Below are 12,899 nucleotides of genomic sequence, written 5' to 3'. Positions count from 1 at the left end.
CACAGCACTGTACCAGTTACTAAGAAGAAAACTAACTATCACAACTGAAACCAGGACACAACTCAGTTACACCAGTTACACAAAACAAAGTACACATGCTCTCATCATCTCTGCCTGGAGTCATGCTCTGCCACTGAGCCTCAGAATGCACCAGGACAGAACATGCCAACTCTAACAATTCATCAGGACACAAGTGAATTTCAGAAGCATACTTGTGTTCTTCCTCCCATAGTACACACTTTCCCATCCTTTTTTTAGTCTGAAACACAGATGAGGATCCTGTTTACCAAGAGCAGGTGAGAGAAAGGCCAGGTATCCCATAGATGTAAGAAGTATACAGATGTTGGTAAGTCGAATCTAGATGACTTTTACTGAAGTTGGGCATTTCCCTAGAGAGCATATCAATTATCAACAGCCACTCAATGATGCCCTCACTGCTCAAATACCCCTGTCTGAGCAGCATTTCATTCAGCTATTATGTGAACCTCCAACGTGTGCCCTGTGTACCTTTCTCCCCCTAACCCTACACATAATTGGTTCCTGACCAGAAGGTGAAGATCAACATTCATCGGTAACATTGGTCAGCACATCACAAATTCCAAGTAGGAAACTAAAGTCAATCCAGATCTCTCTCACACAGATAATTTCCTTTATAAGTCAACTTAGAAAATTAGTTCTCGGAATTAGTTACAAGATAAGAAAAGTAGTGCTAGTTGTTGTTTTTCTTCTCCTTCTCTTGTCTCTCAGCATTAAGATACATACCCGTTTTACATCACTGCCTCCACCAAGACAACCAAGAGCTTCAGATCTCTGACCAAAGAACTCCCCCAAAGACAAATGTAAATAACTGGCATCTTTATCAAGATCAGATGTTCTCAGCAGAATGCAGCTATTAGCAGACTTCCATGAAGTATTTGCTAATTCAGATGCATCTACTCTTTCTGCCTGCAGACAAAGAGATTTCAGAAGTTGTAACTTGTAAATAAATTACAGAACTATTCTGTTTACATTGACATAGTTACCTGCACAAGTCTGTGTGCTTTCTCAAATTCTTCCTCGTCCTGTGCAATCAGAGCTGCTGCTTCAGCTTAAAACCAAAGAGAACATTTATTAACATAAGGCATAAGTTATTAGTGCCATCATTACTATTTTTCATCATTAAACTAAATTCTGATGGACAATTATTGCATATATAATTCTAGATCTGAGACAGTCTGAGACACAGTAGGAGTTACTCCATCCCATTTTGGTGAGAAAGTTATATAAAATTAGTTTTAAAGGGGTACTCACTGGATCTTAACAAGCCAAAGTAAAATCAGCATTTACCTAATCAACTTAGGGGTGAATAAAGGAAGTCTCTTACAGCCTTAACCCCAAACTAAACTATGACTTTTTACAGGTTATGCTACCCGTACTAGCTAGAATCAGGCATCATGTAGCTAATTCAGAACAAACTTTTAATACATTTGGGATTGAAATTTACTTCATCAAGGTGTGAACTGGAGCAAAGAAACAGACTGGTTTGTACCACTTAATGAAAAACCTATGCAAATTAAACAGGCCAAATAAATCAATGTTACTTTTGAATTCAAATTATTGTACTAATTGCACAATTACCACTTACAGAACAATGAACACTCAAAGTCTCTTCAGCAAAATTATGTGGAAGACTGATCAAGAGGTACTGCTCTACCCCCTTATTTCAAAGTATCGTTAAGTTCGCCTAAACTTCTAAAATATGCAGTTTTGTCCCCTAGTCATAGAGGACACAGGGCAAATGGAGGCAAAAGTCAAGAATGGACACAAACTTGTAAAGTGAACACAGGTGTTGTCCATAAAATTACTTATGAGAAGATGCAATACATACTCTGAGGAAAGAAACAAAGTTGGAATATGAAAAGTTCAGCAATTCAACTGTATTTCCTCAAGGCAACCTGGCACTATAAATGACCCATAGTGATATCCAGTTGAACTCTAAGTCAATATTAGTTCTTACTTAATCCTGTGTATAAGCATTACACCTCTCTGGAGACCTTTTGAAGCACTCAACGCTCAAGTGAGCAGTCCTGCACTACTCCATACAAGAATACACTGTATGCATAGCTTGCTGACAGACAGATGTCATGAGACTCAGAAGCATCAGATGCAACATTTCCTTTCTGTTTCTACAGCTGCCAAACTCCACACTTGAGCATTGCAGACAGACAAGCAAACTAGCAGCCAGAAGAATGCTAACAACCTTGAATTTGTAAGTGTGTTATCCTCTACCATTCAAAGAGGTGAGCCAATTGGCTCAAAAGCAGAATTGCTTTAAAAACCCACCAGGTGGGAAAAACCTAAACAGCCTTGGAAAAATTTACAACAGTCTAATATTTGAATTTGACAGTGCACGTCTAAAAAGTAAGAATGTGTCAGAAATATAATGGTATTTGAAAAATAATGGAAGAGCACTACTTTATTGACACAGTAGATGGGGTAGTTTTTCCCAAATGGGATCATATTTGCTTGAACCAGCAGAAAACCACTATGGTGTTGAAAAACATTATTTCAACCAGTCAACCCCATTATTTCAACCAGTTTGATCACTCACTCAGAAGAAACAGTTTTAGACAACACCATATACAGCATTTTCTTTTGAAAGAAAGAAGAATCTTGAGTGGACCATGGACATCTTGAGAATACAGTAGCCCATACATACATCAGCTTTAGAAATTATAAGAGACTAGGGGAAATACTGCTGCACACAGTGCTTGAATCTATCTAGTAAAACAGATGACTAGATGACATTTTTGTGCTAAGGAATTGATTTGTCTACAGTGGCACATGTTAGAATGCTTTTTTTTGGTTTCAAAACACCCTTCTTGTGAAGAGTAAGAAACATGGAAAGAAGCTATCAGCTATAAATAATGATAATATCATTGTAGGCTATTATCAGCATCAACTTTCAAATAATTTGTAGTATCTAAAGCCTGGAGGCTTTAAAACACAAAATACTGATTTGTTGAAGTGGAAAAAAAAAAAAAAGGAAAGTTTACAGACAAGTGCTATTTAAAAAGGAAAAAAGATTACATACAGCCAGTAATGAACTCCTCATTTATTTTATCATCCTCAGACAGATTTAAATCTTGTTCTTCATCAAATGAAGTATAATATGCAAGATCAGTCACCCATCTGCCCTCTTCATTTTGATAGACAATGCTGTGTGGAAAATCACCTGAAAGATATGAAATGCTACACTGTGGATTAAAATAAAAAAGAATGCAGTAAAATCTCCTTGTTTTAGATCAAAGTTAGATTAATCTAGATTAAGTTCCCTTCCCAGAAGTCAGCAACAACTTAAAAAAACCCAGAGCTCGAGTTGCTGCAACTGCAAGCTTAAACTAGTTTCATCAGCAAAAAATAACAGTTAAGTGCAACATACAACTGTTTCTTAAAACAAAAGCAACTCAAAATTTATTCATGCTACATTGTTTTTTATTACCAACTCCCACAACCGAAGAAAAATGTCTAGTTTACAATTTTATTTGTTTTTCCATGCAACAGAGTGTGGTCCCAATTGCATAGATGGGTTGTATCTAAAGCATCCTACCTTTGTCTGTTGCACCTAAACTTAAGTTCTCAGAGCTGTCTCCAGTTGGTGACAGGTAAGCATCAGGAAGACCAACTTCACATTCAGGTGCCTCTGCCTGAGGTGCATTTGCACTAAGAACTTCAGCAGTGGCGTCATGCCCCAAAAACCCTCTTGCTGTGTTTAGTACTTCTGCATCAGAAGAAGCAGCCTGACATTCAGAGGACTGTATTTCTTGCTTTGGAAGGACGTCTGAGACATCTGCTTTTCGGCTGTCCATGTGCTGGAGATACAGTGAATCTAATCGCAACTCAGCAGCAGCGCGAGAATCCAGCACATCTCCAGTAGTCATGGAATTCTTCAAAAACAATAATCATTTGAAAAGTGTCAGAAGGGTAGTTGTTAGCTATTTGTACTAACAGTTCTAGATACAAAACATTCCAAGTTAACTATGCTCAAAAAATAAATCTAAAAACCAAGTGGTGTTATTAAATTTTTTTAAAGAAAGGTTGTGTGGTTAGTTCAACCTCTAGCAAGTTTTCAAACACACTGTCATCTTCTACTATAGCCTTAGTCTATAAGATTAACAGGAATTTGAATGGCAATTTTGTACCAGTTGCTGTACTGCTCTAGGCAGCATTTCTCTTTGCACAGGACATCCGGTTATCCCTTCATTTTGTGAATCTTCATCACTAGCATTTCCAGAGTCTACTCCTGTCACAGCCTTGTAACTGGCAGAATCCTGAAAGTTCTCCTTTAAATTAAAAAAAAAAAAATAATTAAAGTTTCACTAGAATAGATATACCAAAGGAAAAAAATTAACACTATAGGGCTTTTTACAATTTAAAAATTTCCTAGTAGTAAAGAGATGATCATATTTTGTTTACTTGTGCCATTGCCATAGGCATCTCTAGCTGCCAGCACCACCACCATGGACAATAGTTCCTGGCTATGCCAATCCATGCACCTGCCTCTAAAGGCATACACAGCAAGAAGATGGAAGGATCCCTTCTTTTTTCCTCCTGTATGCTCTCATTCCCTCTAACATGAGCAGCGTGCTACTCCTCTTTCCCTTCTGATTACTCACTGTTGGATGAGGACTCCAAATCCAACTCAGAGCCCCACTGCCTATCTACTAGAGCAGGAAGATCTTACACCAGTAGAGAAGACCTGAGATCAGAGAGTAGAACTCTTGTTATTCTCACTCTTTAAACCACTTATCCCTTTCTTCATGTACAGCCATAGACCAGCAACTGGCAGCCTATGCCGACTACTTGTACAGGGTTAACATCACTTCCCACAGCCTGGAAATTGATGTCAGTTGGGAAATTTATGAAATTTCAAAAACTACAGTTTATTTAACTGTTTAAAATCAATCACACTTCTCCACTCTGGTCAAGCATGAGACTGCCAGGATTGCATCCACTGTTGCAAAGTCAAGAAAATGGAAAGGCACTTAATCCCTGGCAACCTATCTGCAATGGAGCTAACTGTTGCTCAAAGGCAAACCACAAGCCAGCCAGTTGTTGCCCTACATTTACCTTTCACACACTTACCAATTATTTAAGAGATTGACTTACTCTCCTGGAAACACAAGTCTGTGATGCTGTGCACTTAATAACACTTTGGACATTGCTAACCAAGACTTAAAAAAGGAGTGATCAAAGAGAGTATTTATAAACTCGCTGTATGATAGGAATAGCTATAAGAAATAAAAAAATAAACCAAAACAGTTAAAACTAGCTCTATTTAAGAATAGCAACAAATTTAGCTACTGAAAGTTTGTTTAACATGCTCAAGGACCATTTGGTAGGCTAAGCTTCGAATTTTAAACCTACTTGAAATAAGCCATTTTCAGAAAGCTTCAGCCCTCTCCAGAATTCTGAGAGTTTCTGCAGGTTGGTGTCTCCTCTCGTCATTTCTGGTTTTATCAGCTGCTCAAAATAGGCTTCTAGTTCGTTATCAAAGAATTCCTCATCATCAATATCATCATCTATTGAAAGAGAAGAAAATAACTACTTTTAATGGTCATGTTATATCACCTGACATACTATCAAAACAGCTCCATAATTTCTAATGCATTGAGTTTCACAACACACAATCAGATCAGAATTATCCTGTTTTTCCTTAAAATAACTGGGTCACAGAAACATTACCACATGACTAATGATACACAGCAAAACAAGATGACACAAGCTGCCATTTTAACTTCCAGGCTATCAAATAACTCATCTTCCTTCACACATCTATACACCATCACATCCCAACTAGTAAATCATATATATACTTATAAATTAAAAGGAAAATTTATGTAACATTATTCAAACTTCCCAGAGAGTGACTGAAACATACACATATATATTCTATATTTCAATGGCAAAAAATGTTAAGTGCTACTACTAATAACAATACTATTCCTATTTGCCAAGTGAGAAGTTTTCCAAGACACAATTTTTCTTGCATGCTCTTCGCCGCAGAAGTTTATCTCTACCAAGCTGAACTGAAACTGTAGCTACAGTTACCACTTTACTAAATTAAAGCCCACATTTGTATTTATATTTTTGATTCACAGTAACTGAGGACTGTTGTTTAATTTTTTAGATTAAAATTCCAATTGTGAACTTCTCTGACAAACTCCACAGTCACCTAGGCCTGCTACGATCTTAAAATAGTCAGTTTTCCAAAGAAGAAGAGTTTTGTTTCATATTGCTACACCAGCTCTTCATCCAGCATAATCCAGTAATAAATACTTCAGTAAAACAATATCTTCCTTCTAAAGTATGTAATAACATTGAATCACAATTATAGACTCAACTACCAAGGGTTATAAACACGCTTACCAGTGGCATCTTCGTCTGAACTTGGAAGAGATGAGAGTTTCTCATTTTCCAAAAAACTTGAAAGGCTATTGCTAAGGTGATCACTTGAGATTTCACCTTCTATCAACTTTTCAGAAGGTTCAGATGGACCAACCTGTGAAAAGCACCCATAGAGAAATGTTTTGGGGAGTTACTAGCTATTGTATAAATTCAGTTAATAATAAACAATTAATGAGGTTAATAATATTACAAAACTTCACACACACTTTTTTTCCTACTTATCCCAGCATACACTCTAGTTCCAACAGACTTTGTGTGCTGGCTTCCAGAATGGATGCATGCAAGAAACACAGCAATCAAAAGGGGGAAAGAGGGGAAAAAGCATCTGTGTGACACCAAACTTAAAAGACCTCAAAATTAAAGTACTGAACCACTGCATTAAAGAGTTTACACTAGAAAAAAACGCCCTCCTCCATTCATTGAGTTGCAATCCAACTCAAAGTACAAAGACAAGTCTCAATAGTTTCCTATGCCGCTAAAACAGTGGTTCCTCAGCAACTGTACACCCGATTTTGTTGGAAATTTCTCCAAACGAGCACACGAAATTACTGATAAAGTAATATTTCAGCTGAATCTACCAAACTGCAAATATTCTATCTTTTCTATATCTGAATGATTTTTTTAAAACAGCACAATGTAATTTCTGTTTTGGATTTAGTCTCACATTCTTTGTGATTAACAGATTCATCTTTGACAGACAGCAAAAAGTCGAAGTTTAGAAAGCAAAGAATTTGAAAGGAACTTGAATTATGGTTTTTAGAAGACAGCCTGAGAGCATTTGACTGTAACTCACTGACCACTGTGGGCCCTACAAGAACAGAATGCAAGAAAACTAAATGAATTCAGCAAATGCTAGCTGACACATTAAGGAGTACATATTGGACAGCATTTGGCTGCAGCTTGACACATATTTTCTACAAGGACCAGGAGATCTCCCATTCCTGTCTGCCTTGTATCTCTGTGTTCACAGCTGTCAGCTTCTCCAACACAGTAGAAAAAAGAGCTGAAGCCTAACCCTACCTGTCAACACCTGCAGCTATTTGCTAGCTCTGGGATAAAGATACACACACACACAAATACAAAGGCAGTAGGAAGATTGTGTTCTTCCAAATGGTGCAGTTATTAATGTTAAGGACAGCAAAGAAGTCATCTAAACTCATAGTCCTCAAAGTAACAAACATATACAGGGGCAAGTCAAATCAGGTTGATACTGTCTACTTCAATTCCCAAAAGTATTCCAAACAGTTCCTCAAAAGGCTTTTCACTAAGCTTAACTACAATGGGATAAAATGCAAGGTCCTTACATTGACAAAGGACTATAAGACAGCAGAGGCTAGGAGAAAACAATTTTCACAACTGAGGAAGATTAGATGGACTGATGCTGCCATGGTACTTATTACATAAAGCAATGTACAAAATGGAGGCAAAGCGAGGCTTGACACAACCAGCATGCCAGCACCTTTACAAACTTAAGGGATACATGATACATGACAATAAACACAGTCCAATGTCCTCCATCCTCCTCGCACAGAATTAAGTCTGTGAGGCCTAATTACAAGATTAATATTAGAAAACCTTTAATTTCACTGTATTTAGAAAAGCTTTTACCTGGTTATTTTTAATGTCCGGAAGAAAACATATTCCACTCGGCAAATCTGAAACAAAGGAATGCAGTGTAATCAGTATTTTATTATATTCTCATGTTATACTCCTAAGTGCCAACTATTCTCTACGACAGCAGACTGAGCCTCTTGAAGGTCCTGGCACACACCACAAAAATAACCCTGAAACATACACATTACCACAACACTAAAGCTTCCACATTCTTGTAACAACGGCGTAAACTATTTGTGAGTAATTAAAAAGGCTTCATCAGAGTTAGAACTCTAAAAATTATGAAAGACAATTATTGCCTTAAGGTTTTCTACAAGGCAGAGCAAAAAAGGAAGGAGTCCCAGGCTGCACTAGCAGAAGTAAGAAGAAGCATTCTGTTTCACTATTGCATTTCACCTACTGGGCCAATTCTTTTTTTGGATCACTTTAAGCAGGTTCCACTTGTCTTTGTGTTACATTCACCCATAATCCAAACAAGACAGAGAACCTTTCAGACACACACATACAGATTTTACCAAAAAAAGGTTCCTAATTCTTAAGTAATAGATGTGAGTAAAAGGTAATTTCTAAATCTTGAATAAACAATAAGTTAAAACCAAGCAACTAAGTCTAACTGGCTACTATCAAGTCCAAACACTGGGCAGTCCCATTTTTCCAAGGCACCATGATTTTGTTGCCACAGTTACTGCCACTTCCTCAAGAGTACAGTAGTTAGTGACTGAAGTCAACACTTCCCTGTTAGAAGTGTGTTTTATAAAGGTCCATTTATATTAAAGATCATAGTACGTTCTAATTGAACATGTTCTCTGTCAAAATTACTAATACTCACCTCACAAAAAACTTTCACAAATACTCAAAGTTGAGAAAAGGTAATGACTAGAAGCATATATTTACTAACTCTATTTATTGAATTATAAGGAATAAGTAGAATTTAATCAGAGGACTGGCATTAGCAAAAACCCCAAACGAGTTTAATATCAATAGCCATGCTTTTAAAATAAGTTGCAGAAAATTCTTTTGCTTACACTACTCTCTCTATTCATGCTTCAAACAAACTATAGTTCTCACAGCAAGTATTTGAAACCACTTTTTCATGCATCATTTCACTAGAAGAGTATGTTCCCAGATTGTACAGCTGCAGTTAAAACCTCTATTACAGTTTGGAATAGGGCAAGAAAAGAGATGTTAATTAAAGTACAGTCTCACAGCCTTACACCTACTAAAACAGAAGGGGTAGAGGACAAGTTACATACAATTCTTCCACAGAGTTCCTGGAATTAAGTCGGAATACTAGTTCCATTCTAGTATGCTACTCTACAGCAAACATTATTTTCACCAGCTTCCTGTCTAGCTTTGTACTTTGAGGAAAAATCCAAGAACATAATGGCAACTACAAGCTTTCTCGGTTTTCAGTTTGCTCAAATCCAAGAGATTATTTTTCAGAACCTGTTTATACTCTGCCATAAAACAGTGAAAGAGTCAAGAGAAGACATCTGTAGCATAAAAAGCTAATTACAATGACAATAAGTATAAAATTTTTCCCCAAATTTAATACCTTCCAATCGCTCAGGCGGCAGGACTTCACGTAAGGTACCTTGACTGCGATTTGAATGCTCGGTGACATTCTGATCTTGCTTTCCATACATTGAGTGGGATTCTTTCAAACTAACACAAGTTGTCTGACCCTCTACGACTTGTGTAGCAACGTCCCTAAAAAGATATTAAAAATTAGTGAGTTACACAGACCAACATGAGTATACAACATCTCGCTACAGAGAGATTTGATAAATTCTCCAATTGCCTTGTTTCAGTCCTCTGTTTCCAAGAACAGAGATTCTACAGACCTGTCATTTTACAATAAAGGAAAAAATATCAAGATTACAGGACTTCAGTTTCACAATCTAAACTGTGAAACAAATAGTTAAATTTCATGCAATATATGCCTCTCTACCTGTTTGTTCCTCTCTTTCGTTTCTGTAAAAAGGGTCTACTCTGAGCAAGTTCCATGATCCATTTAAGAGAAAGTCAAATATTAGAGAAGATTTTCCCAAGTCCACAGTATCAGCAAGCTTTTTGTAATATTAAATTAGGGACTAAATTACAAAGAACATGACTTACTAAAATTACATGTAGTTAAGTAACAGCTTTTTTAATTCTGCAGGAATGTTATTCTTCACTTCTGGTTTTACAGAACTTCCACGCAGGCAGATAAGCTAATTATGTCATATGTTAAAATTTCCACTCAGTTGAGTGAACTGAAGCATACTTTTGCTTCAACATTTTAGATAAATAAATGAAACTAACTCTCAAAGTCTAAAATGCAACTATTCCATGTTCTGTGGCGTTTGTTTTTTTTTACTTCAGTACAATCAAGACACTGACTCCTTCTCAAATCTTATATTCTTTGTTTTTATAGGGGCATACTGCCTAGACTGCAATTTTATCCCTGAGAAAGACACACATTGCAGTTTCCATCACAACAACAGGAACAAATTTGACCTTAGAATAACCTATGCAACAGCTTCCAACGCTTCCACCTCTTAGTAATGCTCTCTCAATTGGATCACTGACATTAGTTACTTCCTACAAAACAGCAATCATTGAGGTTACAAGGAAGGTAAATTTAATAGAAATTGATGCTCCTTTCTGTATGCAAACTGCACAATACTTACTCAGAGCAGATTTAAATCAGTGCAAGATATTATTCACACACATGACATGAACTAGAAAGATCAGCTTAATTCCAGATTTGTAAAGTAAACTAGGTAAATACAGGCCAGATTCAAATAAGTCAATTAATTATTCATGCTTAGGAAATTTTTCATTAGTGTGACAACAAAACAAAATCTCACAGTTTAGAAAACATCACTTCTAAATATTCATTCCTGTCATGTACCTGAAGCCAAATTAGTCAATCAAACAGCAGAATGCTGCTCAGGCTAAGTGGCAGCACTGCACAGGATGATTCCACGTGGCCTGCCACTATCCCTCTCCAGAAAACATAGAGGAGCTTCTTTTAGTAGGAAAAGCTGCTCAGTCTGTCAAACACTGTAAGCTAACAGGCTAATGTACAGCTGAGCTCTCCAGTTATAGTCATCAAAAGGCCAGTAGTAAAAGCTGCTGCTGAGGTGGGCAATTCAATTCTGAAGTAGTCCATAATTAGCTTATAGTACATATAAATTACATTCTACACACTGGTACCTGCACTTTAGAACAGAATTAGATTTTAATTATCTACTTACATGTCATCAGGAAAGCAGAGAGCAAGTCCCTGCCTTGGCTCAGGACCTGACTGACTACTGTGAGAAGACCCTGATGGAGATGAATGCTTTCCATCTAAATAGGATGCACAGTTATCAGAAAGCCTGTAAATTTGGGGAGGAAAAAGACACATCGGAATCAGGATTATTCTAATACGCACTGCGCCTGTTTTCCAAAGAATGGCATAAAAAGAAAATCATACTGATGTCCACTTATCTCCTGTAAGTTAAGTTATTCTAATATTTTAGCATTTTCTAGCTAATCTGTATCTACAGGTACACATATGTACCCCAAATGATCTCCTCCAGCCTTCTGCAGTTCTTTAGAAAAATACCGCGTTATAATTTTAATGGTTAGTGGTACCCTTTTGGAACCACCTTTTGGTTGTGGAAAGACAGAGTATTAAAGTCTGATCTTACTTCTTGTTAAGTCACGGGACAGCAGTTAAGTGAGCAAAGGCTTTTAATTTTACTCTTTGCTCTGCTGCTTGCTGAGCAAAACATTATAAATTGTGTTAAATTAATTATTCATGCTTAGGAATTTCATTCTTATCCATAACTCTAGTTCTTACATTACCCTTTCTAAAATGAGTCAGATTCAGGTAAGTTCAATGAACAGTTAACAGAGTTAAGAAAACACATATGTAAAAAATATATTATTCTCTACATTACTTCAAACTTGACTATACTAAGAAGATTTGACTTAAAAGAAACTTGATTGTTATCAGTCTAAAAATGAAATTACTCTTTTAAAGGGTAATTTCAATAAATTTTAAGTATTTTACTAGTCATTAGTTTGATATAGATTTTTCATTGGCAATACAGACAAACCAACATTTGCCAATTACTGTGCGACTGATTAGTAAACAGTTTTATCAGCTACCAAATAATCTGTAAAAAGACTTTTTTTCCTTTAAAAAGCTAAACGTTTCAAATGGTTCAAACGGATTTTACCCTGCTGAGTGGCATTTACCAGCAGTCTCACCTGTTGTCACACCCCTTTTGGCTCCTGGCAACAGTGGAGGCCGCCACAGGTAATCCTGGGTTTGAGGCGACAGTGACATTCTCAAAGGCGACACTCGCGCTGCTGTTCAAGGAATAGCCCAAGAAGCTCGGGAGCGTCTCGTCGGCGATATTCCTGAAGTCTTCCATCATTCTGCACAGGCTGCTCAGAGCAGCACCCGGCCTGGCCACACCATCAGCCCCGGCCCGGCAGCATCTGCAGCAGCGGGAGCAAAGCAGACAGAGAGTTACACAAGCCAACACGCTTTACTCACACCTCACAGCCGATGTTCTTTGGTAATCACCCCGCTTCATCCACAGACGTGCTTAAGAACCATTCCCGACCCTCTCCCGCCAAGACTTTGTTTTATAGCTTTCCCGGACTGCCAAAAAAAGAGCAGCTTACAGAGAGCCGGCGGCCGCGAGACGTGCCAGCCTATATTTAGGCTGCTAAGCGCCGCACCGAGGCAGCAGAGCCTTCCTGCCCTTCCCTGGCCCCGGCAGGCGAGCACCTGAGGCACACGAACCCCCGTGTGTGCCCCGAGCCGCAGCTCGGCCCGGCGAGTGAGCGGTGGG

General features: G+C 37.7%; 1 protein-coding gene across 1 annotated transcript in view; it reads right to left on the bottom strand.

Annotated features, from left to right (window-relative positions):
* The window catches only part of CEP192 (centrosomal protein 192), a 60,264-nt gene extending 47,736 nt beyond the window's left edge, over positions 1-12,528 (bottom strand). Inside the window, exons 1-11 of the mRNA XM_018081893.3 lie at positions 12,307-12,528; positions 11,304-11,426; positions 9,617-9,771; positions 8,056-8,102; positions 6,409-6,541; positions 5,407-5,561; positions 4,182-4,322; positions 3,590-3,926; positions 3,074-3,214; positions 1,023-1,087; positions 763-945 (exon numbers count right to left, since the gene is read on the bottom strand). Of these exons, the coding sequence (XP_017937382.3) occupies positions 763-945; positions 1,023-1,087; positions 3,074-3,214; positions 3,590-3,926; positions 4,182-4,322; positions 5,407-5,561; positions 6,409-6,541; positions 8,056-8,102; positions 9,617-9,771; positions 11,304-11,426; positions 12,307-12,476 (1,650 nt within the window). The 5' untranslated portion in view covers positions 12,477-12,528. The remainder of the gene's footprint in view (positions 1-762; positions 946-1,022; positions 1,088-3,073; positions 3,215-3,589; positions 3,927-4,181; positions 4,323-5,406; positions 5,562-6,408; positions 6,542-8,055; positions 8,103-9,616; positions 9,772-11,303; positions 11,427-12,306) is intronic.
* Positions 12,529-12,899: the final 371 nt, after the last annotated feature.

This window comes from Manacus vitellinus, unplaced genomic scaffold (assembly GCF_001715985.3).
Source record: "Manacus vitellinus isolate BGI_N305 unplaced genomic scaffold, ASM171598v3 scaffold_1_pilon, whole genome shotgun sequence".
NCBI classification, from domain to species: Eukaryota; Metazoa; Chordata; class Aves; order Passeriformes; family Pipridae; genus Manacus; species Manacus vitellinus.
The sequence above is the reverse complement of the archived record's forward strand: the minus strand, read 5'-3'. Positions and strand labels throughout refer to the sequence as shown.